A 27,269-nucleotide genomic window follows, 5' to 3' on the forward strand; every position below is an offset into this window, starting at 1 on the left:
ACAGTGCATTTTGGCACAAAATATAATGACTAGAGAAATTTCTCAATAAAACCTTGGTAATTTGTGTTTATGTTGTGAACATGACTGATAACATGGGAGGGCGGTCTTGCAGCAGAAAACGCCTATGTGTCGTTGACTGTGCGACGTTTATCAAGAGGAATGTGTCTGCTTCGGCGCCTTCCCCCCTACTTTGTGATGATTGGGCAGCACGACTGGCTCTGCCCGGTTTGATCCTGTTGGCTCTCCGACGTTGCAGTGCGTCAAGCTCCGGGGATCTAAAGTAGGCAGACAAAAAATACACCGACCAGCTGTAGCTACAATTTGTTAGGGTGGAACCTAAACGGTGCAAAACTTATCACTGCGGTTTTCAGTTTTAATCTCTGGGTTTGAGGCTGTCCACCACATAACATTAAGGACAGTATGGGGTGGGGTGAGGAGGAGACTGAAAAAAAACCCCACCCTGCAGTACCGTCCCCACATTTCGAGGTAATATTCATGACAAACATAACAAAATTTGAAAATAGAGATACACAATACTCTCATTTTAGGAGAGATAAATAAAGCTACAAATAAAAGCCACTGACCCACTGCCACCAAATGACTCACCAGCTACTGACCTATATATAACATATTTAGATCATTTGGTTATTTATGAGGCATTGACTTTTGAAAACAATTATACTATTATACTAACCCAATAATTGATCAGGGTTAATAAGAGTCGAACAATTAGTGATATGAAAACAAGATAGGAAGGAATTCTGTTGAATTACACAACTTAGGTTGCCCAAGGAGCTACACCGCGTTTCGCGAGAACACGTCATGCTGTGTTCTCGAGAGTTCAGAATTGCGCGAGCGCAATGATGCATCCACCTAGTCTGAAATGCAATGTAGTGTTGAGATAGAAATAACGCTGTTCTGAGGAGTTTGCCATAAAATTGTTCTTATGCTCACTGTGTGTTCTTTAATGTTACTGTTGGTGAAAAGCCAAGTGATTAGAGCATTTTTTTTTCCTAACAGAGTCAGGACAAGGACATTCATCATGTCTATAAAGATTCTTAGTTACTCAGGACTCGGCATCTCCAGTTCTGACTGACTGGTGGGGAGACTCTGTGAGGTCGTTATCACCGCTATTGATGTAACTTGGTTTCGGAGTATTTACGTAGTACTCCAGGCTGTTGTAACGACAGTCGATGGAGGTATTGAAATTACGATTCCAAGCATGACTGGTTATTAAAGGTAGGCAGACAGCCGAGTCTTGACCTGATGAGTTGGCCCTACACCCAAAGTAAAGGAACACTCCTTCGATGAGAACAATGTCGATTACTATCCTTTCATCTCCTCCCGGGAGAGTATTCACACTTGGCCTCATGTATTTCAAAAAACGACGGTCGTTTACACCTGGAAATAAGAAGGAAGCATTGAAGCACATCAATTTCCTTAGCAGTCAGAGACTTATCAACTTATAGTTTCTTTAAATTGTAGTTTTAGCTTTTAAAAAAATAATTGGTTTAGCCTGGTATAGGTGCAGTAGGATTCTCTAAGCACCGTGGTTGTTTTTGGTTTATTGATAGATTATGTCCCTCATATCACTCTTTGTCTTACCTCCATTTCAGGGATAATAGTGCCCTGGGTTTTACAACTACAACTCCCATAATGCTTTGGAGATATGAACAGGAAATGTAATGCTGCCATGGAGTTAGTTGTTAGTTAGTCTGTATTTTTTAGCTTCTTCGGCAAATTAGCTCAATCAAAGGTATGCCGAACTAGCTCCTAGAAGTTCCTGTTTACAATGTACCCATGGATGTGCAGAAAACTATAACCGGAGTACTGTGATACTGAAGAAAACTAAAAAATGTGATAATTCTCAGGCAAGTCCGGAAGTCGTAGGGACCATTTTTCCCTACGTGGATCCCTCATCCTGTAGGCACATAGACGCGGGGAGAAGAGAAGAGAAGTGGGTCACTCGCATACTTTCGCTTCATTATCGCAAGTGTTTTCCTATTAGTGGGCCGGGCCGTCCTTGGATGACACTGCTGAACAGAAGCCACCTTATAAACACAACGTATTTGTAAAATAAACGCATCCCAGTCTTTAGAAATTGATACAGAGAGAAAGAGAAGACACAGAACATGGAAGTGTCTTTAGTTTGTGATGACCTTGTTTCATTTCCTGCCACTTCAGCATGGAGACAGCGCTGTCGGTATTCGCCAAACCTCCTCGCACCGTCTGGTCTGAACCGGTTCGGAAAGTGCGCGGTCTCGTGCGCACTGCAGACTCCACGCACTGATTCACACAGTACTCCGCGCGCCCTCACCAGGCTCGACCCCCTATTCCGCTTAGTCCGCTCTCATTGGTTAGCACGATCGCGGCTCGCCCACACCTTCCTCATGCTGTTTGGACAATAGGAAACTTTAGGTGTTGCGATTGGCTCGTGCCCCTCCAAACATTTTATTTTGGCAGGCCCCGTTTACTGCGCACGGGCACGCGGAGAAGTGGAGTTGTAAACGAAGCGTGTGCACTTTTCAGCACCAATACCTCGTGGATAGCAGCCAAACGGAGCCGAGAGGGCAGTCGTTGTGGGTTAGCTTAGTTTATTGTGATAAACCATCGACTTTGCGGTTTGCAACGCTGTACAACCGCTGCGATCACGGGAAAACTTTATTAGTAGTTTTGAGTCGACACGAGGAAGATATAAAGCAGCGCAGCTTCAGCTTTGTCTGCCCCGGCGGGCAAATTCTGCCAAGAACTGCATATCGGTTGACAGAGGCAAGTTTTTGCGGATAGAAATATCGTTATTTTCGGTTCTCTTGTGTCGAATTTGCGTGGCCTGGGCTCAATTAGCAACGCCCCGGGAGGACTAAATGGCTGCAAATGAAGGCAAACAAAGGTGATAAAGAAGATTATTCATCCTAGCCGGTTCGGCACAGACAGCGGTTCAGCCGTGGTCCTGTTTTTAGCCACATCACAGCCCTGCTCGTACCGCTAGCCGCCGAGGTCTCCATTGTGTGAGCATCTCTGTGCTATTCCGCTGCCACCCGACCCCCGGATCCCGCGCTACCACCGCACACCTGCCGCCTCCCCCCGCTACGGATTTCCTTTTGTAACTTTTTGAATCCACGCACCCAAAATGTGTTCTCGGGTTTGGTTCGTGACCGACCGGCGTATCAGCCAGGAGTATCCCCAAGTCCAGATCCTCCGGGCACTGAAGGAGCGCTGCGCCGACGAGGATGTTGAATTCCGCTCTCTTCTCATGGATCAAATCGTGCTTACGATCACTGAGGGACAATTAGGCAAGTATCACCCGGTTAATGTGTCTGGTCGTAAACTGTGTTAAGTTAATGATGCGGTGTAACTTGGGTTATTTGAGCTCAACAGTGCTCTACGCGGTCCACAAAGTCGATGGCAGACGGTTATTGTTTAGGGACTACACTCCCGTGAAGCATGGGGAGGGCTAGCCCGGTCTGCCTGCTAGCAAGGAAGCCAAGTGTAAGCACAGCCGTGACCGCCTAACCCACTTTCTAGCTAGAGTGCCTCCAGACTGAGGGGAGCGATGATGCTTGATTTAATTTCGCTGAATACGTTGCAGTCCCAGCAACGGGTGATAAGATTTACCCAAAGCAACAAGAAAATGGCTTTAATATCACATTAGCTTGATAATTAGATCATAGGCATTTACTAGTGAAATGAAACTGGTGTCATTTCACTGAACATTGCGTCACTTTGAGGCTTTACACATAGGTTTAATGATATCCTTTTAAATGTTAATGTGGGTTTTCATGTGGAGACCTGGCAACCAGGCAGATTTTCTCTCTAAATAGCCCAGAGAAAAAGACGCATGTCTGTAAACATGTTTCTCTTACTGGAAGGGTCGCCAGTAGACAGTCGAGTTTGAATTAAGGAAAACAATAAGCACATATTGCATCTGTGGAGACATAACTGGGTTTGTTGTTATTACTTGACAAATTATTAAAATGGCACATTGATAATGAGTGCTGAAATCAATTAAACCATGTAACGGCTTAATCTAATAAGCTACTGTTTCAGGGTTTCTGTGTTACCTTATCAGTACCTACTTTGAATTGTAATTACACATCTTCACCCAATCTTTTGTTGTCATTTTTGTACAGCCTTGTCCAGAACACACTGTTTGTGCTCTGCTTATTGTTACAAGACAACATTTCACAGTATTGACCCCTGAGGCCTTGATAAAGTGATGGTAGCAGTAGGAACACTCCACCAACAGACACACATGGAATTCGTCAGGGCAGTGTGGAGAGGGGGCCGTGTCACCAGATGAGAGGTGTGTGAGTCTCAATTAACACATAAATGGTGTAGGCTGCCATTGGCAGAGGCTGAATAGCTGGGAGAAGATGCAGGATGAATAGAGGGGCAGCTTGCACCTCGTAGACTACATACTGTTACTTCATACTGTGACATCGGGGCTACTGTACAGCTCAGTCATGGCAAAGCTTTATACTCAACATGGGGTTTCAGATGCCAACAATTGAGTAGCAAAGTGGAAGGCATGACATTTAAGAAATTACATATATTTCACATGCCATAGTACAGCCAAAAAGAGTATTTGTGAACAGAAACAAACAATAGATTTGTGGCATCTATGCATAATGTCTACCACATTAAAATCACATCATACTTTTTGCTAAAGTGGCAAGATTATCTGGCCAAATAGTAAGATAATGCTATACATCTAGGAGAATCCTTGAAAAGGGGAGTATATTAGCCAACACAGATATGTAGGTAGACGACTGTCTAGACCTGTAGCTTAGCAAGATGTATAACTAAACTAGGTGTCTTGCTCTAGTTACAGAGCAAGACACCTAGCATGACCTGTAATCCATGCTGGCCCTAAGTCGTGCATACAGTAAATGTCTTCTGAGCCTTGGCTTGACATCACAGATTAACAGCCAGTGGACAGACTGGCCACACCGTAGGCTCACTACACAGGAAGCCGTAGAGTACATGCCCTGTGGCTGGGGTCTTGAGGAGCATACTGGCTCTGCTCACTTAACATTTATCTGGATATGAATTACCCACACTTCATTTACATCTAGACTACAGACACTCTGCAAAGAGGAATTGCTAGTTGGACTACATCAACTTTATTAAAATAAAGTTGCTCATCCCTTAAGCTTAAGCATATACTTGCAGGCTGTATGAATGTACATGTTGATTAGTAGGAGCATTAAGCACCAGAGGCAATTAACAAGTTAAGGCTGTTACAGAATGTTATATAATTATCAGGGAATACAGGCACACATTGAGTGACTGAGACAAGATCAGGGAGTGTTTGTTTATGCATTGGAAACATAAGAGGAATTCACCATCATGTGATACAGTAATGCTCTTGTGGTCAGTGACCACCTGTTTAAGTGGTTAGTGTTATTCACCACTATTGTCCATGGTCTCAGGTGCATTTACACTTGAATGAAATGTGTATACATTTTACATTTTATGTCATGTAATATTAATTAAACAAGCTATTTCAGAAATTTATTTACAAAACAATGTTTAGAGATTGTAACAGGAAACATTTTGTGCCAAAATGAATAAAAGGCATTTTGAAGTCAAAAGTATGGGAAATGGATATGAAAAAGGGACTGATATCAGAACTGGTTCATGAACTACTTAAACCAAAATAAGTTCTTGCACACATAGTATTTGCTTTGGGGTAGGTCAGGATGCAATCACAATCCTAAAACTGATAACACCTTTACAGCTTGCTATTTCAAAGGTTTCTCGATCTCTTGGCTCATCTAAGTGCTCTCAAGTCAGGGTTGAGGTCCATCTTTCATACTGAAGTTAATGGGTTCAGTGTGTCCTCAGGAGGAGAGATGCATAGGCACATGTGCGCGCACACTGTTATGTATTAATGACCAATGATGGCCCCTCACATAAGCCATAGCCAAACCCAGCATTCAGCTAGCTAGAGGCATTTCACGTCCCATGACTTGTACTGGAAGATGTTTAGACAGAGACCGGATATGAATTGATGTCACAACCCTTTGTGATCCTTGGGTATGCGAGTGGGCACACGTTTACCCCAAAGATGATAAATGCAACGCTCCTATGTCAGTGAAAGGGAAGATGGAACATTGATCTTAATTTACCACTAGACATGTGAGTGTGTATCACCATCAACATTCATGGTGTTGAAATACTGTGGCTTTAATGCTAGTCCTTGTTTGGTTATTTATGCACAGACTCCCAATTTTTTGAGAAATTAGACCATATGATGATCAGCAGTGTAGCCTAGCTGTTAACTTTATTTTACGACTACAAGCTCATGTCTGTTATTTTACAGGTGGTAAAAAAGGTTTGTCATAAATTAGTGAGATTACATGGGTCCTGATTGCACTAATAACGTAGGTATGGTCATCTGTTTAAATTGTTGTTTAAATTTTAAATGTTTGTTTATTTAAAACACTAATTTTAAGATAATAAAGAAAGTATAGTCTTTTGGGAGCTGTGGCCTGATTTGACAGTAGCTAGTGCCTCTCAGTATTTCATTTGCAGGTTGTCACATGCAGCCTGGAACAGATACATTTTCATTTTATTGTGTTTGCCAAAGAGGTTCACAGTCCTTGATTTTTCCTCGAGATAGGAGGGAAGCATTCACAGAAAGCACATATTTATATATTACCACACAACATTAACATACCTATATACTGTTTTATACTGTGCTACACTTAGGAGGGTACGCAAAGGTGTAAAGGTCCTATTCCACACACATGCACATACTGACACATCCTGAAAAATCATTACTCACTTTTCTTGTTAATGTTGTGGTTGACACCACTATTCCTAGAATGGCAGATCCTTATTAGGGTGTGGACGGCAGACACGTCTCTCCATACAATTCTGACTATCTGTTGTGAACGCTCAGCCTTTCTTTTTATATATGGTCATAATAAGCACTTGCGTTTTAATTTGCATTGCTGCCAAAGCCAAAGAAAACAGTGTTTGCTCTATGATTACCAGACTCTTAACCTTCTAACTTCATTCTCTCTGATTCTGAATGATGTTGCGTCACTGTACAAACTGTGGTGGGAATCAGCTTTAGACAACCACAAACCCTCAAATATTAGAAAAAGAATGAGCAGGCAATTTCCTTCTTTGATTTCCCTGTCATATCACATAAACGACACACCCTAAAAAAAAAGGAGTACTCTGTCACGTAATAAAGTTGTCAGCAGCCAACAGCCAAACTTCTGACTTGACTTGCAAAAATTCATAATGACAGTAGCAGGTAATGAAGCATCATTTGCAGATGTCAACAGAATATTGAAAATATTAAATAGCACAGGCGCGTTTTTTGTTTGCACTAGCCACTGGGGCTGGTGGGTACAAAATATTTCCTATCCAGCATCATGTCAAAAATAAAAATAGCCATTGAGTAAGGCTTGGCAAGACTCACTCTGACACTATACCCAGCTACTTATTTCTCTATATCCTACAGCAAAACAAGCATTACTCTGTACTATGTGTGAATGTCTTACCATGTATATTGGTGTGACTTTGTGTTTTATTATATTGATTAATCACTACAGTAGTGCACATGTAGAATGTAGATTAAATAAACTGATATTCACCACATTGAACTGCTGTCAGGTGTGACGCCAAAAGAACAGTGGTATCTTCAAAAAATCTTCATGAATATACTTTTCAGAGTTTTATTAATTTAGATAACAGAATTGGGTGTCATCATATGAAAGAACCATCCTGCTAAATCTCATCTGAAATATCGTACACAGTAACGCTAAAATACTTATTAGCCCCAAACTAGACACATAAAAGATGAGTCTGTAAATAAGAGTGGCTCAACCTATTTAATCTGAGAATTCCTCTGTGAAGATTTAATGCTTGAGGTGCTCTGTTGCCTGCCTCTACCTGCCCTTCAAACTTGTCTTTAATGTTGTCTGTTGATGCATCTCATACTGTCAGTGCCAAAGTAGCTAACTACTGTACAGTGCACAGGCCAAGTCACAGGGGACATGCAGGTTTACACGGCCTCTGTGCTCGATGAACAAAAGATTTTTTGCCTGGCCTCACAGTAGGCCTACAGTATATGTTTTTGTCTGATGCGAGTATTGATGACAGATATGCAAATAGACCTTTGAGCGCATTGTTAGTCCAAACCTAACCAGAAGAAACCTGCTGCCCCATCAGGCTAATTTAGAGAGAATACCCAGACTGAGACTGCATTCAGGGCTGGCAGGACCCACCAGCCAAACATTGGCACAGCATTTGTCGGCATCATCTGCTTTGTGACGTCGCAGCGGTATGCACAGAATGCGTGTTATGCTTGTTAGCTTTGTCAGGCAGATTGAAAATGGGACGCACATATACAGTTCACTGAAGCATGAAAACATGACGGTATGTCGTTGAGGTAAGAAAAATCCCATCGGTTGTAAATATAAACAGGTCACACCCACACTAAATTTAGACATTGCCCCACAAAAACCTGTGCTGCCTTTGTTATACATCAAAATGGCAAAATATTCAGGAGGGTTTCCAAGCGTTTTTGCGATGGTCACATGACGGACGGTGCCGCGCACACGAACACTTGCACAGATGAATAGGACTGATTCATCTGGCTGCCTCATTGGTCTCTGTTTGGTTCCCCTGGAGATGCGATGAGCACCGTGAACAGTGAATACTGTCTGTCAAAAACCATGAGACCACATCCCCTGACACTTCCCACTGTAACACCACTCACAGTGTTCTCAGCGGCTGCACAATCAGAGCAGTGTGAGTGTTGAATAGGGCCAGAGAGACAGTGAATCCTCCCACTTCTATACTGAGACTGTGTGGAGGAAGAGAAGAAAGGAGAAGTGGCAGGCTTTTCATGGCTTCATACTCCTTTTTTCATGTGCCTGCATTTCCTCCTCCCCTTCCTCCCATCCTTCCTGTTAAGGCTACAAGACAACCCTGACCTTTTCTACCTGCTGCCTTTCTGTTGTTCCCTGGTCTACCTGTCTGTGCACAGAATGACCCTAAAAACAAAGTGTTGATCCGACCCATAATGTGTGCAAGATGCATGCTACGCAGGCTTGAGGCACAGTGTATCCGCTGGCACATCAATAGCTGTCTGTTGTTATTATGTATGCAGCAGCCATCAAGCTTCTTGTGACCTCTGATGATCCAGCCAGTGGCGCTGTCACTGTTGTGAACCTGCAGAGTCTAAGATGGCTGAAATTCAGGTCACGGTAGAGGTGAAGTGCTGCGCCAGTGACAAATGTGTCCTGTCCCCTCTTTCTCGCCCATACAGTATACTGTATGTGCATACTCACACGTTTGCACAGGTTTTGTTGTCACCCAGTCTGTTCATCCTGATGAGCTGTTGGGTCGCATCGCCTGCTCAAAAATCTCACAGTGTCTCTGTTTCCTCTTCTCATCCAGGATGACAAACTGACACCAGTCACCAGTAAAATGCAGTCAAGTCTTTGGCTATGGCTAGCGAATTTGCCATCTGTGTTTGGCAAATATCAAGCCAATATTCTGTTCTGTAGATCCACATAGCTGTTGATAGAGACTGGAGCTAGCTAGTGAATTTTGAAATTTGCCAGATATTTAGCCTTGTAGAAAAGTTGGTGTATAGCTTGTCATACCAGCCTAATTCTCGACATCATGCCGCACAATCTTCTCTTTGTCAAGTCTCCCTCATTTTCCTTGGCTTATACATGCTGTGCTCAAATCCATTGAAATGGCTAATCAGTAACCTATTCAGATGTGTTGAGCTAGTCTATTGTATTTACTTAGCTTACATTTGCATAATAAAAGTGGTGTCAGGCTGAGACATTGAAAACTAATGTCAGTTTGACTTTCAGTAAAACAAAATTCCATGAATTTCAGATAACAGTCATGAGATAACAGTGATTTATCAATGTGACAGGATCAAGCATTAGTACCATTTAATTTCAGGAATGTTGGACTAGACTTTAGCTGGAAATATCCTATTTTTTAAAGATCTAAGGATAACAAATATATTGTTGCATACTGTATAGTATTTCTTACCATGCATTTCTCCCTGGTGTGTCTTCATGTGTGCTTAAATTCAAGTTATACACCCTTGGGGTTTCAGACACCTCTCCCTATTCCACTGCCCTACATTGAGACAAAGTAGTGTATTGTGTCAGTATATCAGCAAGGATATCTCTTTCTCAGTTAGGAGAGGAAAACAGTATTGGCTCAAGAGGAAGAAGAGTTGGCATCACTGCTGGAGTGTACTGTATATATGATATGGGCTGATATGGGCAGCATGTAAATAATTGTATCAGCAGGCAAAGCACGTTCCAAATTCATGGCTTAACACCACATGCCTGGAGCTGGCTGCCTCTGCCTGGTGCTGTAACCCAGCCAACTCTTGGTCAGAGCTGCGTGGTGATGACTGGAGCAATGTCCACAAACTGTCTCCACAAGAGGGGTAAACTTTTCCACCAGCAGATGATGGATTCAAAAACTCACCAGTCTCAGATGTTTTCAGCTAATGTAAATACGACTTTGGGGATGTAATGTAAAATTTTCTGTCTAGTGGCTTTAAAATTGTATTGAGTGACTTGGAGATCATACTGTATGTATGAGGTTCAGGTCCAAATTTGGCTGATAAACAATTAATTGCTTGCAAATAATGGATTTTTTGTCTAATGTTTTCCATCTTCCATTCCCCCACCACTATCTCATGTTCCAGGTCTGCGAGTGGAGCAGGAATTGGTAACATCTTATCCACAGGTGGTGGTGGTGCGGGTGCCCACGCCCTGGGTGCAGTCAGATAGTGACATCACTGTGCTGCGCCACCTGGAGAAGATGGGCTGTCGGCTGATCAACCGGCCCCAGGCTATACTCAACTGTGTGAACAAGTTCTGGACCTTTCAGGAGCTGGCCGGCCATGGGGTGCCTCTTCCTGACACCTTCTCCTACGGTAAATCAGTACCCGATGTTTATGTTTTTCAAGGTGCTGAGGCATTGTGGTAGCACTGTGTTGTTGAATGAAAGATGTCTGAAACCGCTCTCCTCCATGACTGTAATCAGTGAGTCAGATGATGAATGTGTAATGTAACAGACTTTATTAATACATCTACTTTCCGGTGTGTGGACAGCAAGCACAGGCCTTGAATTGATTACCCACCCATGTTGCATTGTCCCTTCTGAAGGTTTCGTCAGGTACTGTGCAGTGTACGCATTGTAGACTGTAAATCTGGGTAGAGTACATAAGAACAAGTGTTTCACACAGTTGCTGCTTATATTTGTGATATTGTAGTATTAATTAAGAGAAACTGGATAAACAAGCTGTAGATTATGAAAAATTGATGTAAATATTGTCTATAAGTATTTATAAACAAATAAGGAAATATATGTACGTCATCTCCAGCCAAATGAATAATTGCATACAACACCAGCAGTGCCGTGTCAAGCATGTTGATATTTCAAACACATCAGTTGCATCACAGGCTTTAGTCCACGCGTCTTTATAACACAGATTAATAAGCTATTAGTCAGACAGTCATTATTCCACTGCACCTACTGAAACAGCAGAGAGAAAATCCCATTTACTCCCCTGGTGTAATATAGCTGTTCACCAAACCACCAGAAGTCATCATTTTTACAATTTCTCTAACACCACTGGTTAGGCAGGATGTGTGGGGATACAGACCTCACAACATGAGCCAGATGATTTTTATAAGGCAAAACAAAGGCTGACAAGCATCATCACACATTTTTCTCTTTCTGTTTTCCAAAAAATCCACAGTGGTGTTTGTGGGAGCAGAAAGAGAAGGATACAGACAGAGAGAAAGAAAGAAGGGGGGGGGGGTTGTTTGGCCTACATTCCATTCGTCTCTCTGCACAGTAGGCCAGGCGATGCATGCAGAGCGGCTGGAGAGCTTATGTAACAACCCCCACCCCACCCCCACCGCTCCACCCCATGCCCCCTCATGATTTTATGATTTTTTTCAAAATAAAAAATGCCATGCCCTCCCTCCTGTTCACCACCTCAGCAGCTTATGACGTGGTTAGACCCACATTTGGTGTCCACTCTGCGCGATCAGCTCTAGCCCCCTCTCACTAAAAACCCATGTGACTCAGTGCATCTGGAAAAAGCCATGTGACAGGGTAGTTCACATCTGTTCCCTTGACTGAATGCCAGATAAGACTAGACAGGCAAGCAGAGATGGAGAGAGACAGAGAGAGAAAGGGAAGTGGAGTTAGACAGAGAAAGAGGAGAGAAGTTAGCACCTCCATTTTTCAATATTCTTTACACATTTTTCAGTCGCCTCTCAAGCCAAAGAGAGGAAGCTTAAGCACATCTGCTGCCCTTATGAATCAGTGTCAGATATGGCCAGCTGCTTCACGTTAATACATTCTTCGTTGACTGCTCTGTTCCGATCTCATGAATAAAGCAGCAAAAATAAGTATAAGCTCAGGACAACGCTCTTCCAGCCTTGCTGTTTTGAGTCACTTCTGTTGCCATAGCAACAGGCTACAACCCCCCCTCCCCTGCTCGATCGGTTGTGATGTGTGAACGATGCTAAGAAAACAAGAACATGTTTTAATATATTTTTTACACCTCTGCGTGGGTGCATGTTTGTGTGCGTGTGTGTGCGCCTGCTCTCTGTTTGTGTGCATGGGCATTTCCCAGGAGGGCACGACAACTTCCGTAAGATGATTGATGAGGCAGAGCCACTGGGCTACCCGGTGGTGGTGAAGAATGCACGTGGCCACAGAGGTAAGACCATCAGTCTATTTTCTTCCCCTCACCGACTGTATTCACAACACCACACCTCAAAAATCTGTTCAATACAGGCCCCTAATAGCAGCTCAGTCCACCCTGACATGAAATTCATTGACAGAGTGTTAAATGATTAGAACTGTGGTGCTGAGTAACAAACACAAAATAGACGGTTGCAATGCTTGCAGAGCGGCCGTTAGGTTAATCATTTTTGCTTGTAGTTTACAAGCTGACCCTGGTTTCCTCATATTTGCCTTAATTCACTGGGGGCTTATATAGGAAGTTTCAGCCTTGCCACTGGTGTCGTGCTACCTAGAGATCAGCCCCAGTGTCTGCTGACCCATTAGCCCTTTCCTATTCATAGTTAGCGACACTTGACTGGCTCTGCCATTGTGTGAAGGAATAACAATAGACCTTGGCTAGCCCAGGCTGCCATCATAGCGCATTGTTAGGGAAAGCAGCCGTTGGTCAACCACTAACTTGACCCTTTTCATGAAGTTTAGCGTCTCAGGGGTTGCTTTCTTTCCCTCTGTGGTTGACCGTTGACATTGGCTGAAGTCCAGCTTGCCTTCCTTCTCATGAGCAAATATAAAGGCTTGTGAGCAAATATAAATGTCTGTTTTCAAAATCTTAAGAATCGTCAGTATTAACAGGTCTATGTCCCAAATTGTCCCAAACTTAAATCATGCGCTCTCCCTGCCCAGGTGCTGGGATGTGAAATGTTGTCTCGTGTCTCTCACCGAGTCACAGGAGCATGATTCCTTGTTTGTCTTGCTTTCGATTTGTAAAGTGTTACATCATGCCTGTCACTGTCCATCTTCACGTCTTTGTGATGTTACAAAAGGTATTGCCTTGTCATCTGGTTTGGATTGTTACGCACGACGCGCACGTACACACACAGCAATCATATGATTTTCCCTGGTGCTGAAACAGGGGTCAGAGGGCCTGACAACCACGGGACAGAGCCAAGTGGTGCTAATTAAAACAGGCGTCTTCTATCCTCTGTGAGAAGAAACTCTGTGGCTGCTAAGAGTTGTGTCCTGTCCATTATATGAGAAATGGGAACTGGCATGAGACTTGGTCAGCAAAAGCAGCTACTTGTCAGGAAAGACTTTGAGGAAGTAATCCAATCTCAACTAATATTACGCAAATGTCAGAGCCTGCAATGTTTCATATTAATATAAACCACTTCTGCCATCCTGAAAATTAGCTCATCTTTCCTTCTTTCCCCCAGCTAATCTCTTTTTTCTTCTCCCAGGCAAGGCTGTGTTCCTGGCACGGGACAAACACCACCTGACAGACCTGTGCCACTTGATCCGCCATGATACCCCTTACCTGTTCCAGGAGTACGTCAAGGAGTCGCATGGTCGTGATGTGCGGGTGGTCCTGGTGGGCGGGCGTGTCATTGGCTCGATGTTACGTTGCTCCACTGATGGTCGCATGCAGAGCAACTGCTCCCTGGGTAGGCAGACACCCGAGAGTCAATGATGACACAGTAAATTACTTAACCATTGAACAGTCACACACATATTGCATTACTGAACTCACTCCCTCTTCCCTTCATTACAGTTACCAACAACAATGGCAGCACTGATTCACTGGAATAGTCTGCTTTTAATGTGGTTGTTTTTATTGTACTGATTATTTGGATCATATAAGATCTGTCTTAAGCAGAGTAACTGTTTCTAATGTTGTGTTTCTAGTTGTGTGGTTAAATGGCACCACTGTTCTTGGAGAACTAAAACTAGTCTGGCTATTATTAAGATCTGGAGACAGGCCAGTTTGTAAGCAGTTTCCGTGCTCCTTCCGCAAACTGACTTAAGAGATTTTTTGACTTATAAAAGCAATAGATATGCATTAGTAATTAACAAAGACCTTTAGAAAAAACATGGCCTGTGTTGTGTTTTGTCTGGCTCTAATTATTCCTGTATACAAGGACATTATTTAAGAGTCGGTCATTGCATCTTTTTTCAAGTACACTCCAACACTCCATCTGCTCCATAAACCAGTTGTAGGAAACAGTTCCAATTCAACAAGCTTGTCCTGAATCTACCCTAGAGACATCCAGTGACACAGCAGTCCAGCTGATGAGCTTGATTTTCAATGTCAGAGCATGAGCAGTTTTGGTCTAGTTGAGGCTGTAATGTGTTGTGACATATTTAGGACACTGGTCATCAGATTATTCTGCATTTATGTAACCTGATGTTGACGCTTTCTCTGACTCTAGATGGATCTGACATGTACTGTATTTCATTATGTGATGTTAAATATTTTTAAAATATTTATTAATACTCACTAAAAGTGCACTTGATTCATAAATGGTGAACTCTTTTTTTGAGAAACTGGGTGGAAATCAAGTTGCTCTTATGGTCAGTGTATAATGTGAAGCTAATGAACCGTATATTGTTGTGGGTATTAACTAGTGTCTCTCTGGATTGTTAGGTGGTGTAGGTATGATGTGCCCACTGAGCGAGCAGGGCAAGCAGCTGGCCATAGAGGTGTCTAACATCCTGGGCATGGATGTTTGTGGCATTGACCTCCTGCAGCTCAACGATGGCTCATTTGTGGTCTGCGAGGCCAACGCCAACGTGGGCTTCATCGCTTTTGACCAGGCCTGTGGCATGGATGTGGCAGGCATCGTTGCCGACTACGCCCTGTCGATGCTCCCCAGCCGCCTCACCCGCAAGATGTCCTTGCTGTCCGTCGTGTCGAGCACCAGCGAGACCAGCAGCGAGCCTGAGGTGTGCCCCGTGCCTGCCGGTGGCGGCTCGCTGCCTGAGGCCGTATGCAACATGAGCGTGGGATCTACTTCCAGCGAGAGTGACCCGGAGCTGGCTGAGCCCTCACAGTCCTCGCCCCGCCAGTCCACTGCCCCTACCTTGCCCGATCTCCCTGACCTCCCTGATCCAGCCTACAACTTCAACACCCTCCTCGCCAACGAGATCAAGTTATTGACTGAGTGAGATTCAAGCAGCTTCATGCACACACAAACACCACAAAAACACACTAAAAACATGCATATACACACACCTGCACGCATGCCAACAGACATTCCTTTTAAAAACACATATCAGTCCAAAAATTATTAAAACTTAGGGTGTTAAATGCAAAACTAGAGCAGAGAAAAACAGAACACATATGCTACAGAAATACAAACACCAAAACACTAGCCTTGTCCTGCTTACTCCCTTAAAAAAAGGCAAAGATCTGAGGCTGCTCCCCTGACTCTCCTCTCTTTGCACCTCTACTCCCAAACTGCAAACCCCGCAATCTAAACTCAGCTTACACTGCAGCATGGTGGAGAGAGTGGGATATATTGTACACAACATAACTGCCAAATGCCTCTTCTAGTTTTTGTTTTGCAAAATAGTGAGGGTGAAGGTTTTTGGGTGGGTGTGGGATTCCCATAAAAGCATACACCTGCCATGTTTTTATCCTCACAATACAGTAACATTATTTAAAGGAGAATCTATGTTGACATATAAAAGGGTTTTGTGCTGAGACTGTAGTCAGGTTTGGTGGATTGGAGGCAAAATGAAGTGTTTTTTTTTCTTTTTCAAGTGGTTAGCTCCTTGGGAGAGGAATACATCCTCATGATAGGCACATTATACTGTCAGTTCCAATGTAGCAACATAGTGCTCCTGTCAGGGACACAGAACAGGATGGGGACTGTCCTGCAGCAACTGGAGATGGAGGAAATTAATTTCAAATTTACCGTTATTCATAACTGACATGAAAGATTAATTCACTCTTCACCACATGACATATGTCATATATTGTAAATCCAGCTAAAAAACAGAATGTATCCACAATGGTTTTTTTTAACCAGGTTAACGAATAACTGTAACTAGAATCCACAGAATCCCAGTTTCGATCACTGATATTAAAATGTAGCTGGAGCTGCTACACTGACAGTGAATAAGAGGCTGATGTTGTGGTGTCCAAATAATTTACTTTTCATGCATACATAAGAATATAATTTACCCAGATTACATACCCACAGCACCAGAAAAATCATTGGGGTGCTAACACGGTGTCCATAAATTAATTCTCTGTTCACTGTGAATGAAGCAGGCTAATGTAAATGTGAGTGAAACTGCCCTAACCTGTGCGAGGTAGTAGATAGTAAACAGCAGTTTTGTTGAAGAGTCATGACCTGGAATATTAAAAATGAATTGATGATGAGTGCCATCACTCGATTTTTAATTTTACATTCCTAGATAGCTTGTTTGATTAGCCTTACCACCAGCAGCAGTCTGCTGCTTTTTAAAATTCATTCAATGTCTAGCACTTTATGATAAACAGATGCTTTTTTTGTTCTCACTCAGATGACATATTTAGGAAACATGAGACAGAGTGTGAAACCTGCGTCTACACCTGCAAAGCAAAATATACCTCAAAAACAGTGACTTCTCACTGCCATAGAAAGACATAGATATTCAAACATACAGTACATATCAGCCAGGATCCTTGTGGTTTTCAAATGTCCCCTGATTTACCAGCTGTTCCCTCTCTTTATGTCTAGGAACTAAAAAGGTAGTTATGTATTATTTTTTTTTATTTCTAGCTTTTTGTAAATATTTAGGTAGTGAATTAGCTTCAGTGCATACTAGTATCCAGCTGATGAAACTGGAATGGCTGAAATAACTGCCAACATTGAAATTTTTCATAAGCTATTGTGGACAAACTTGTTTGTGCAGACCTGGAATATTGAAAGGTTGAGACTGAAATTTGGTGCTAACATTTCTGGATTTGGTTAGATGTGATTTCTCAGTCATGATTTGTAGATTTTACCTTTACTGTTTTCACTTTGTTTAGTTTTGTTTTTTTTTTTTGTTTTTTTTTTGATAAAAATGAAGTATCATAACCCACAAAATATGTTGGCATGATGTACAAATAAAAAATGGAAACTATATTTTTGCAGTCTTTTTGAATAGAATGTTACTTTCTCTTTACTTAGAAAACAAAGAAAAAAACAGGGATTTCAGTGGCCAAGAGCTTACTGCTTATGGTTTTCTGTTCCTCTTGATTTACCTCCTGCACACCCTCTGAAATAACTATCAGCATTGAGGCAGGGTACTCTGGGGTAACTACCATTGATTAAGAATAATTTACAGATCTGATCAAAAGCACAAATGTAAACCCTAAGTTGCTGCACATAGTAACGTCCATGTTTTTAGGCTTGTAACCCTTTCTGTTGAACACAACTCAGGGAAGCAGCCTGGATCTCACCCCTGACCCCCAAAGGAACAACATATCCATCCAAGCTAGACACATGTCAAAAACATAACACATGCCTACAGTCAGACAAAAAAAGACACACAAACAACAATGAAAAAAAGGTTGTAAACTACAGTATAAGACAATGTGGTGTATACCATGGTTAACATGCACTTTTTTTCCTTGCTTGTTTTATATTGTTCCTTGTTTTCTTCCTAATTTATGGTATTTTTAAAGAAGAAAGTGGTTTGTGTGCACTAATATTGTCTCAATAAAGTGAAACCGCTGTGAAGCTTGATTTTTATTTTCCTTTTTTGTGGGCCGAATTTACTAACTGTCTGGAATCTAAAAGGGGCCTGCTTGAGGGTGCCAAATCTAAACCCACCAGACAACAGGAAACGGCAGCTTTTTATTTAAGTCTGCTGTCAAGTGATCACAGTGGCTCCACTGAGAGAATAACATCCTTTACACTGCTGTGATGTTGTCTGGTATCTATATAATCAAAGTATCTGACAAAAAAACTGTGAAATCCGCCAGTGTTCACTCTCCTGACATGTAAGGGTCAGTGAACTTGATCAATATGTCACATCCCAACATAAAAGCTCCTATGGGTGAACTATCTCCAGTTGTTGTTGTCCCCTATTTTTTGAAGTCTTTGTCTTTGTACTGAAGCCTGCGTCATTCCACATTGTGTACATAAGTGTAAATCAAAGATCTCATATCCTTTCAAGACATTAAAAAACCAGCCATAAGAACATATTCATCATCCACATGTAGACTGAACACATCTAGCCATTGAAGGTTCATTTAACTGTGCCCTAACAACTTTCAAAATGCCTTTTCAGTGTCTGGTTTCCTTTGGGAGCATTGATTTGAGGATCATAGTTGAGTCAGGGTCCCAATTCAGGCAGGTTTCTTTCTGTGTGGTCTCTCTCAGTGGCAATGATAAAATCTATACAAGGCATAGCCCTAACCCAAGCTACTGAAAGAAACTGGGGTACTACAGGCTAGTGACACAGCGAAACAAGAAATAAATGTGTTTACATCATGAAATGCCAGCCTGGAACAAACACGTAGGGACCTCTGGACTAGTCACTGTGTACAACAATAGAGCACAAGGTTGCTGTTAAATTCCAAACTGCTGCTAAAGTATATTTGGCTCAAAAAAGAAAAAGGGAATATGAGGAAATCCAAGTGTTTCCATGTTTTGCTGCCTCTCAACACATAAAAATGAATCTGAATGCCAAAAATAAGCATTTTGTTGTATAATTCAGTACTAATAACACTAGTAGTGAGATGATTTTAAAAGTGGTTCTTTGTTTTGATATAAAGAATACATGTTTCCGAATTGTATATAATATGTAGGATTTCACAGCAACCATCAGGTACATTCTATGTCAATGTGTTTTCAAACAAACCTGAGGTTTGCTTAAAGGTTTACAAGAATCCAATGTTTATGCTTCAGTGAAATAATGCAGCTCTCTGTTGATGACATAGACACTAGAAATCTTTAATTATATCTGCATATGATGAATTGATGAAAAGGTTCTGAAATGCTAGGTACGAGATAAGCAAAAAAGTTGCATTTAAAAAAGTCTCAGCAAATGCCCTCTCTTCTCTATCATTCTGACAGTGTTACAAAATGATCCCAAAATCATGTCATTTACAAATGTGCAAAATGATGTAAATATATATCCCTCTGTTTTTTAGATTAAAATAAAGATGAGTCATTATTCAAAACCAAAGAAAATGTGTCCTCTCTTCTTTTTCTTCTCCTATCAAGAATTCCACTATCGGAAATTGTTCTGCTTATAACACCAAAGTCACAACATCTGGATAAACCCTAAATGACATCATAAGATCTGTGCTCAATTAACTTTTTATTTGTTACCAGTTCAGCAGTTATTGCATCTACATGGGTGAATCAGTGTGGAGATTCAGAAACAGATGTCTCGATGGAGCAGACCTCCAAGCAGAGGCAGGGGCAGGGAAGGTATGGTGACTAGTCAGAACCAGGATGTGGGTCTGTCTGCAGACTCTGCACCAGCTGCAGCAGGCCCTGGATGGGCTCTGTCAGGTCATGGTTTGGTATCAGCTGGCTGGCCTGCAGGGCCGTGCTGCCAAATCCCAGTGCCTGGCACACAAACACAAACGGAAACAAACACAGCAGCTGCAGCTGTTAGACTCTCTGGGGAGAGTAAAGCTGACTTATATAATGGTATCACTGAAAATTGGACTGCAACCCGGTCAGATTAATTCATCCCACTTTACCCCTCTGACAAGCTGATCTGCTATGCTGTTACGCTGTCTTTTATAGTTTATAAATAAGATAAAATGAAGACATAAAAGCGTTTGATACTGTTGACAACACCATGCATGCTGAGATGGAGACATGCCAAGCTCAATGTGGCACTCAGTGAGGTTTGCAGTGGCATCCATGGAATTCCGGCAGTTTCTTAGGATTTATAAACAGCTTGGAATATGCGTTGTGTTACTCAAGTGTTTCCGTGTTTAGTGTTATATCTACCCACAGCTCTCTCAGTGGTGAATACAAGGCTGATACAGTAGGCCACAGGCACTCCTATCTAATGTTCCAGCCATCCTTGCAACAGCATCCTGAATCACCAATTCAGGGTGCTATTGTGTAAGCCACAATCACTCCTCTCCATGTCTCACCCATTCTTGCCACAGCAGCCTGGATCAACAATAAAAAAGTGAAAAAAATTGGCCACGATTACTTAAAAAAAATAAGACACCCTAATGGTAACAACTGTATGTTCTCAGAGTGATGTACTTGTCAAAGTACAGTGCTAGCACTCAAACCCACAATGGAACCATGACATGGACAAAAAACATGGCCAGAGGTCAAACTAAAACCAAAGTTACCATCACACACCATTACATAATAGGGGAAAAGTGGTCATTACAGCTCCATGCCTAGTTTTTTTTTAAGTTTGTAGTTCAATAAATATAAGGAACAAGAGACAGTTGGACTGAACATTAGACTTGTGGCTGAATGGCACAGTGTGTATGTGAGTTAACCCGTGACCTTGAACAAAAACTGAATTTCACTGTGGCGAAAAATGAACTTAGGCATCATCCAATCATGGTGAGCCATGGCCTTTATTCCTACAGCTGCCACTTTGCCACTCAAAACAGGGAGTAACTGCTTAGCACAAGGGCCTACATGTCTGACTGTTTTGACCTTAGAGAAAAGGCACCATTTTATTTAAGATTTGCTATGTTCAGTGTTTTCCCAGTAGTTTTAAAACTCTAATGTAGCTGTTGGTGAAGTTAAAAAAACCTCCAACTACATTTCATCCACAAACCCACAAAACCACCACATGACTGAAATAATCACATAAACAAACACATTAACTGTAGAGTTGTATTTGTGTTACTGCTGGTGTTGTGTCCATATATACACCAATCAGCCATAACATTAAAACCACTGACGAGTGAAGTGATTAACATTCATCATCTTGTTATGATACAATGTTCTGCTGAGGATCCATGGGTCGTTCATTCATCTGGATGTTACTTTGCCACATACCACCCACCTAAACATTCTTTTAGACCAAGCACACCCCCCCAGTGGGAACAGCAGTCCCAATGTAGGTGGCCTCCCCCAGCAGGATAATGCTCCCACCACACAACAAAACCTTCTCAGAAATGTCTCCAAGAACACAACAAAGAGCCCAAGGTGTTGACCTGGCCTCCAGACTCCCCAAATACCAATCTGATCCAGCATCTGTGGGATGATCGGGAACAAGCCAGGCCCCGTGCAACCCTCAAGACCCAAAGGATCTGCTGCCAATGTCCCAGTGCCAGACACCACAGGACACACAGATCCCATGTCCAAGCCCCAACAGGTCAGAGTTGTTTTGGCAGTATTGGGGGACCTAGACAGTATTAGGCAGGTCCCACAGGTACTGAATCAGATTTGGAGCTGGGGAGTTTGGAGACCAGGTCAACACCTTGGGCTCTTTGCTGTGTTCCTTGAGACATTTCTGAGCCGTTTTTGTGGTGTGGTGGGAACATTATCCTGCTGGGGGAGGCCCCTGACATTGGGGAGTGTTGTTGCCATTGGAGGGGTGTGTGCTTGGTTTGCGACAATATTTAGGTGGGTGGTATGTAACAATGTAACGTCCAGATGAATGTCAGGACCCATGGTTTCTCAGGAGAACATTGTATTATAAAGAGATGATCAATGTTATTCACTTCATCCACCAGTGGTCATAATGTTATGGCTGATTGGTGTATGTTGTTCTGTGTTTGCTAATGTGAGGCTACTTGAGCTTAGCCATACTACCTCATTCAACCTTTTTCCTCCTCCAACAAGGTTTTAAGTCTGTGATGGTCACCTCAGGTACAGAACTTCCTGTACAGTCAGTGGTATGGATACATTCACTAGATTTCTGCTCATTCATCTCACATTAAAACAGGTCCAGTGGCATCACAGAGAGACCGGAAACCAAGCTGGAAGTCTGAGAGTCAAAACAGTCACATCAACTCCCACTAAATCCCCTCATCTTTACGGCTTTACCAATTACAGATAATCCTGTCTCGAGATGTCACTCCAAAGGACACACATGAGGAGGAAATAGGGAACTGTGTCACTGTGTCAAACTGAACCTTTAATGCCTGGTGACCTCGTCAGGTGACTCACCTTTACGGCGTCTCCCCCCAGAAACCACAGCATGGCCAGACAGTGGGCCACCAGTGCAATCTGAGCAGAGTCTTTTCTGGATTCATTCTGTTCAAACTCCAACATGGTTCTTAACATCTTGTCCACTTCAACTTGCTGAGCATTGTCTGATTAAATGTCAGAGATACAGACAAAGATGCAAATATCCCTTAGTTTTTACAGTACTTTGCCAGGGACATAACTGTACAACATTAAAAAAGACTGGTATTTATGCATGTAATTCACATAGCTTTCAACAGACTGGGAGAGTGAGGTTTGTAGAGGTCAATAAAATGTAGGTCTGTCTGTATCTTCTGTATGCATATTGTGTAAGCAACCTCCCCCCCCACCCCACCCCGGTACAATATCCCAGAAAGCCTGGGAAATTGCAGTGCAGCTAACAGGCTTAGCATCATATGTAGGGCAGCAGCTGCAATAGAGGGTAGTGGTGCGGATGCTGCTCAGCCAGAGATGTGTCAGCAGTGGTCTCTAGTCAGCCCTAAGCATGCTAGTGTAAATCTGAGGTTTAGCTTGCGGATTGCACAGCAAGACAGCTCAGCTAAATATAGCACTGTTGGCCTTATTTTTTCAGCGATACGCCTATGGAGTTCTGTGCTGTTTAGTGGGTGGAGCAAATGATGGATTTGTGATGTCATTTTCTGATTCTGCACTGTGTTTGAATACAATGATAAAGCTGAGAAATACCTAAATGTATGGATTTGTATGTGGATTTATATGACATGTATATTGCACATATGTGGTGAGACAAGACGCACCATAAAAGAGCTCCAACAACATGGGCGTGGTTTGGACGTGAGTCTTTAGGAGTTTGGTCAGGTTTCGGTGCCAAATATGTGCCACCTACGATATGAGAAAATGAAGATAAACCATGAAACACCTAAACAACAATTAGTTTAATCACATGGGCAGTTACATCATACCTGCTTTATTTTACCTCAGAGTACAAGGAACGAAGAATGGGCATCTTCCCTTGTTTGGCAAACACATCAGCCATGAGAAAGTAGCCACCACAGGTGACTGTGCTATCCAGACCATACTCCTCACTGGCAAAGTATATCTGAAAACATCAGAGAAATAACTTAATTACAAATAATATTTATATATACTGGGGATTTCCTGTGTTGGGTGAATGCACATACCATGAAAGGAAATACTGAACATCCAGAGAGATGAACAATAAAACCTTTTTCTTAATCATGTTTGAAAATATTTACAAGAAGTGAGAAAAGTTCATAAATTTTGCTCCTAATACTTAATGTTCTGAAGCCATTTCTGGTGAGTGCACTAATTATGACACAGACATCATTTGCAAAGTGAAGTAGAGCTGCTTCCAGGTTTCCAGTCTCTGTGTGGAGGCGGCCTAGACTCCTGTGCAGCCGGTGGTGGACTGCGGGACCGCATTCTGGGCTCTTCAACACCGCCCACTCTGCCTGGGAGAGGAGCTCTGCCACCACGGCTAGATTACCCAAACCTGGAAATGCAAATACACACACAAATATATGTACATGTATGCACACAGACACACAGATACACACACAGACAGTAACACATTACAGGAAGGAGAGAGGAGACAAGTTGAGCTAAGGAACCATTTTGTGCTCCCTCCTTACCCATGTTGGCCTCTGCCAGGAGCAGGTAGGCAGGGACTAGTTGGACAGTACTGGGGCCATGGACATCTATGGAACAGCGCAGGCAGAACTGGGCAGCAGGCAGAGCCTCCTGGTGTTTCCCCTCAGATAATTTGCTCTGAGCCACCAACCTGCAAATCTCAATCAGCTCTGCCTAAGAAGAGAACAAAACACAAGGTAGATATCAGGTTACTTTTACCCTCCATTAATTCATCAGACTTCCAGGATTGTTATGTAATAATTAAGTAAATCAAAAGTAAAGCATTCCTTCTGCAACTAATCACAAGAATATTCAGTATTAGCTTACATATCACTGTTGTAATATGCTGTTATGGGAGATGAACCTGGCTTTGGAAGCACTATGTGCCCAGACTAAGGAACAAAATTTACATTCCACTGTGACAAAACTCCTGGAGAGAATCTTGGTTTATGTAGGAAAACTTTATTTCTTTTACCAATAAATCTTCTATATTATTTGTTCAGTGGAAAAACAAAAATATTTTTGTGCAGCTTCCTGCATTTATGTCAGTCACAGTACATCACAAACGTCTGTTCAAATGAAGGGTTAGAAAGACTCAAGGGGCTGAACTGAGTCTGTGGAAGTGAAGAGAGCACTGTAATGAAATCTCTTCTCTCTTTTTCCTCCTTGTCCACTAAAACATCAGCTCAGTTGTCCCTCTACGTCAATCATGTTACACCCCTCACTCTGCCCTTGTTTCCTGCCTCTCTCTAGACCATCAACTATCAAATAAAGGCAAAATGCCAAAAAATAAAGTCTATAAACGATAAAGTTTTCAGTTTTTTGGTTACACTGTGGTGTATGTTTCCCAGTTCTCTATATGTGATCCTAATTTAAAACATATATCCTCACCTTTTTAAGCTGAATTTCAACGCTGCCAGCCCGCTGGAGACTAAAGAGTGTCGGGGTGCGAAGGGGAATAAGAAACTGACAGATTCTCTCGTGGATTCCCACCCAGTCAGCCTGCTGGTGATCTACATCACTGAAGGAAAAAAGTAAAAAGGGTTGCAACTCAGGTCATTTTAGATTCCCAAACAGACTTCTTCCCTCTACCCCTTCAGTCACCTTAGATCCACACAGTCCTCGTGGCTTTATGTCAAACTTTTTTTATGCAAAGTGAATCAAAGTAAGCTGCAACATATACTGTAAGTGTAAAACAGTGTGAACCAGACTTCAGATTGCAAGACAGACACAATAATGTGTACTATTAACAGTCTCTATACAGTATACATCTGTTAGTTTGAATTCTGCTAAGATTCCCAAAGCAGAGTTCATATCCCATTTAGGAAATATCATCTGAGTGCACAGAGGGCATACTAAATTGTATGCCATTACATAACAGGTCTGTAATTTTGTTCATCTGGCTCTCCTCTTCTGCACACTTTGGTGGAAACTGTCTTGGTTTTCCTTGCGTTTTTTTCTACTGAGAAGCATGTGTGCTCACTCCAGTGTATTTGTGTTTTTGGACCTGAGAAAGAAGCACAGAGCAGGCAGTGATCTGGCCACGTCACATCAACAGTAGCACTGACACATAGCTTGTGTGTGTGTGTGTGTGTGCGTGCGTGTGTGCACAGACAAGCGCACAAACACAAATCAAGAGGTCTTCTCAGGATGCAGAGTCACAAACACAAATCAAGAGGTCTTCTCAGGATGCAGAGTCACTGCACTTTCCTGTTCCTGCTGAGTTTTCTTTTGCATAATACTACTCAATCTGCATAATATTAAACACTCAGCACAAACACTAGACTGGATACTAGTCAGCCAGCAGCATGATAATATGTTCCAGCTCACTGAGCTTCCAATAAAGCATTTCTTCTCTGACAATGTGATAGATTTACAGTCTTATTTTAAGCCAAAGTAATGTGGTCCAAAGACATTAAGATTATGATGGTCTGACAAAGAACAATGTTAACTCAACTCTTAACTAGCAGCATATATAGTCCCCTATATTTGCTTCTATTTGAATGAAAAAATTGTTTTGTCCCTTCTATCCCTTGTTTTGAGGTATAGTTGAATGATAGAGGCTAAAAATATTTCATCTAATTCAAGAAATGTGCTTGCCTTGTAGTTTATTTCAAAGGCTTAGAGGAAAGCCAGCACAATAAGTGGCTGTAAGCTCCCTTTAAGAGACTGGGTGTAGTGGCTCATCCCTTTACATAAATCCCCACAGGGCGGGATGTCACCACATGCTCCTCTCCACTCCCTATTCTGTGCCAATGAGGATTTCTCCAAGCACCATCTTATGATTTGTAAATGAGTCTGCCGAGATGTCCACTTACGCCAAAGGTAATGTTGCCTTTCATAAAAAGCTGACCACCTCAAATCTTTACGAAAACGAGGGCAACAATCCCCTAACAGTCACAAGAACAGAAATAATCACGGTGGTAATTTCTTTTCCAGCTGTTCCTCTCCCTCCTGACAACACAGTCACATGAACGCCCTTCATGCCGACGTGTGCTGTGTGAAAGTAACATGGCTAACACTGCCCCCTAGCGTCCAAGCCGTGGACATGGTTTGACCAAGTTGACACAAAATCAACATAAAACCACCATGTGTTATTTGGAAATTATACCTTCATCATACTTACAGATAAATATATATATATATATTTGGCCACGGGCAGCCTTGCGTTTCGTGATAAAACAGCTAGCTAAGATAACTCAAACTTACCAGTAAAAGGTGACCCGGCATTTGTTGCATTGCAGGTGTGCTTCTCTTTGACAAAGTTCACACAGCTTTTCCATTCCCTTGGGTGACGCAAGAGGAATCATCTTAGATGTTGTCCCCGAAACTTGAGTTTTAGCTTCCATTGTTACAAGAAGGCCCAGTTAAAACGGAAAAATACACGTAATAGTTTTAACTTGAAGCTAACGCCAGTGGATGAGTTCTAAGTTTGCGGTTGCTATGGCAACATCGTCGGTGTGATTTCCCTCTCTGCGGTTAAAG

General features: G+C 42.3%; 2 protein-coding genes across 2 annotated transcripts; one reads left to right on the plus strand and one right to left on the minus strand.

Moving 5' to 3' along the window:
• The first annotated feature begins 1,633 nt into the window (after positions 1 to 1,633).
• rimkla (ribosomal modification protein rimK-like family member A) lies at positions 1,634 to 18,260 on the plus strand. Its single transcript, XM_018689008.2, has 5 exons — positions 1,634 to 3,293; positions 10,712 to 10,942; positions 12,659 to 12,745; positions 14,007 to 14,210; positions 15,191 to 18,260. Exons 1-5 carry the CDS (start codon positions 3,131 to 3,133, stop codon positions 15,709 to 15,711), a joined length of 1,206 nt encoding a protein of 401 aa, XP_018544524.1. The 5' UTR covers positions 1,634 to 3,130; the 3' UTR covers positions 15,712 to 18,260.
• zmynd12 (zinc finger, MYND-type containing 12) lies at positions 17,558 to 27,220 on the minus strand. The gene is made up of 8 exons (XM_018689009.2): positions 26,994 to 27,220; positions 25,176 to 25,305; positions 24,287 to 24,458; positions 23,978 to 24,147; positions 23,611 to 23,733; positions 23,432 to 23,516; positions 22,638 to 22,783; positions 17,558 to 20,102 (listed from the first exon to the last, which is right to left on the minus strand). Exons 1-8 carry the CDS (start codon positions 27,131 to 27,133, stop codon positions 19,971 to 19,973), a joined length of 1,098 nt encoding a protein of 365 aa, XP_018544525.1. The 5' UTR covers positions 27,134 to 27,220; the 3' UTR covers positions 17,558 to 19,970.
• Between the last annotated feature and the right edge of the window lie 49 nt (positions 27,221 to 27,269).

This window comes from Lates calcarifer, linkage group LG6 (assembly GCF_001640805.2).
Source record: "Lates calcarifer isolate ASB-BC8 linkage group LG6, TLL_Latcal_v3, whole genome shotgun sequence".
NCBI classification, from domain to species: Eukaryota; Metazoa; Chordata; class Actinopteri; family Centropomidae; genus Lates; species Lates calcarifer.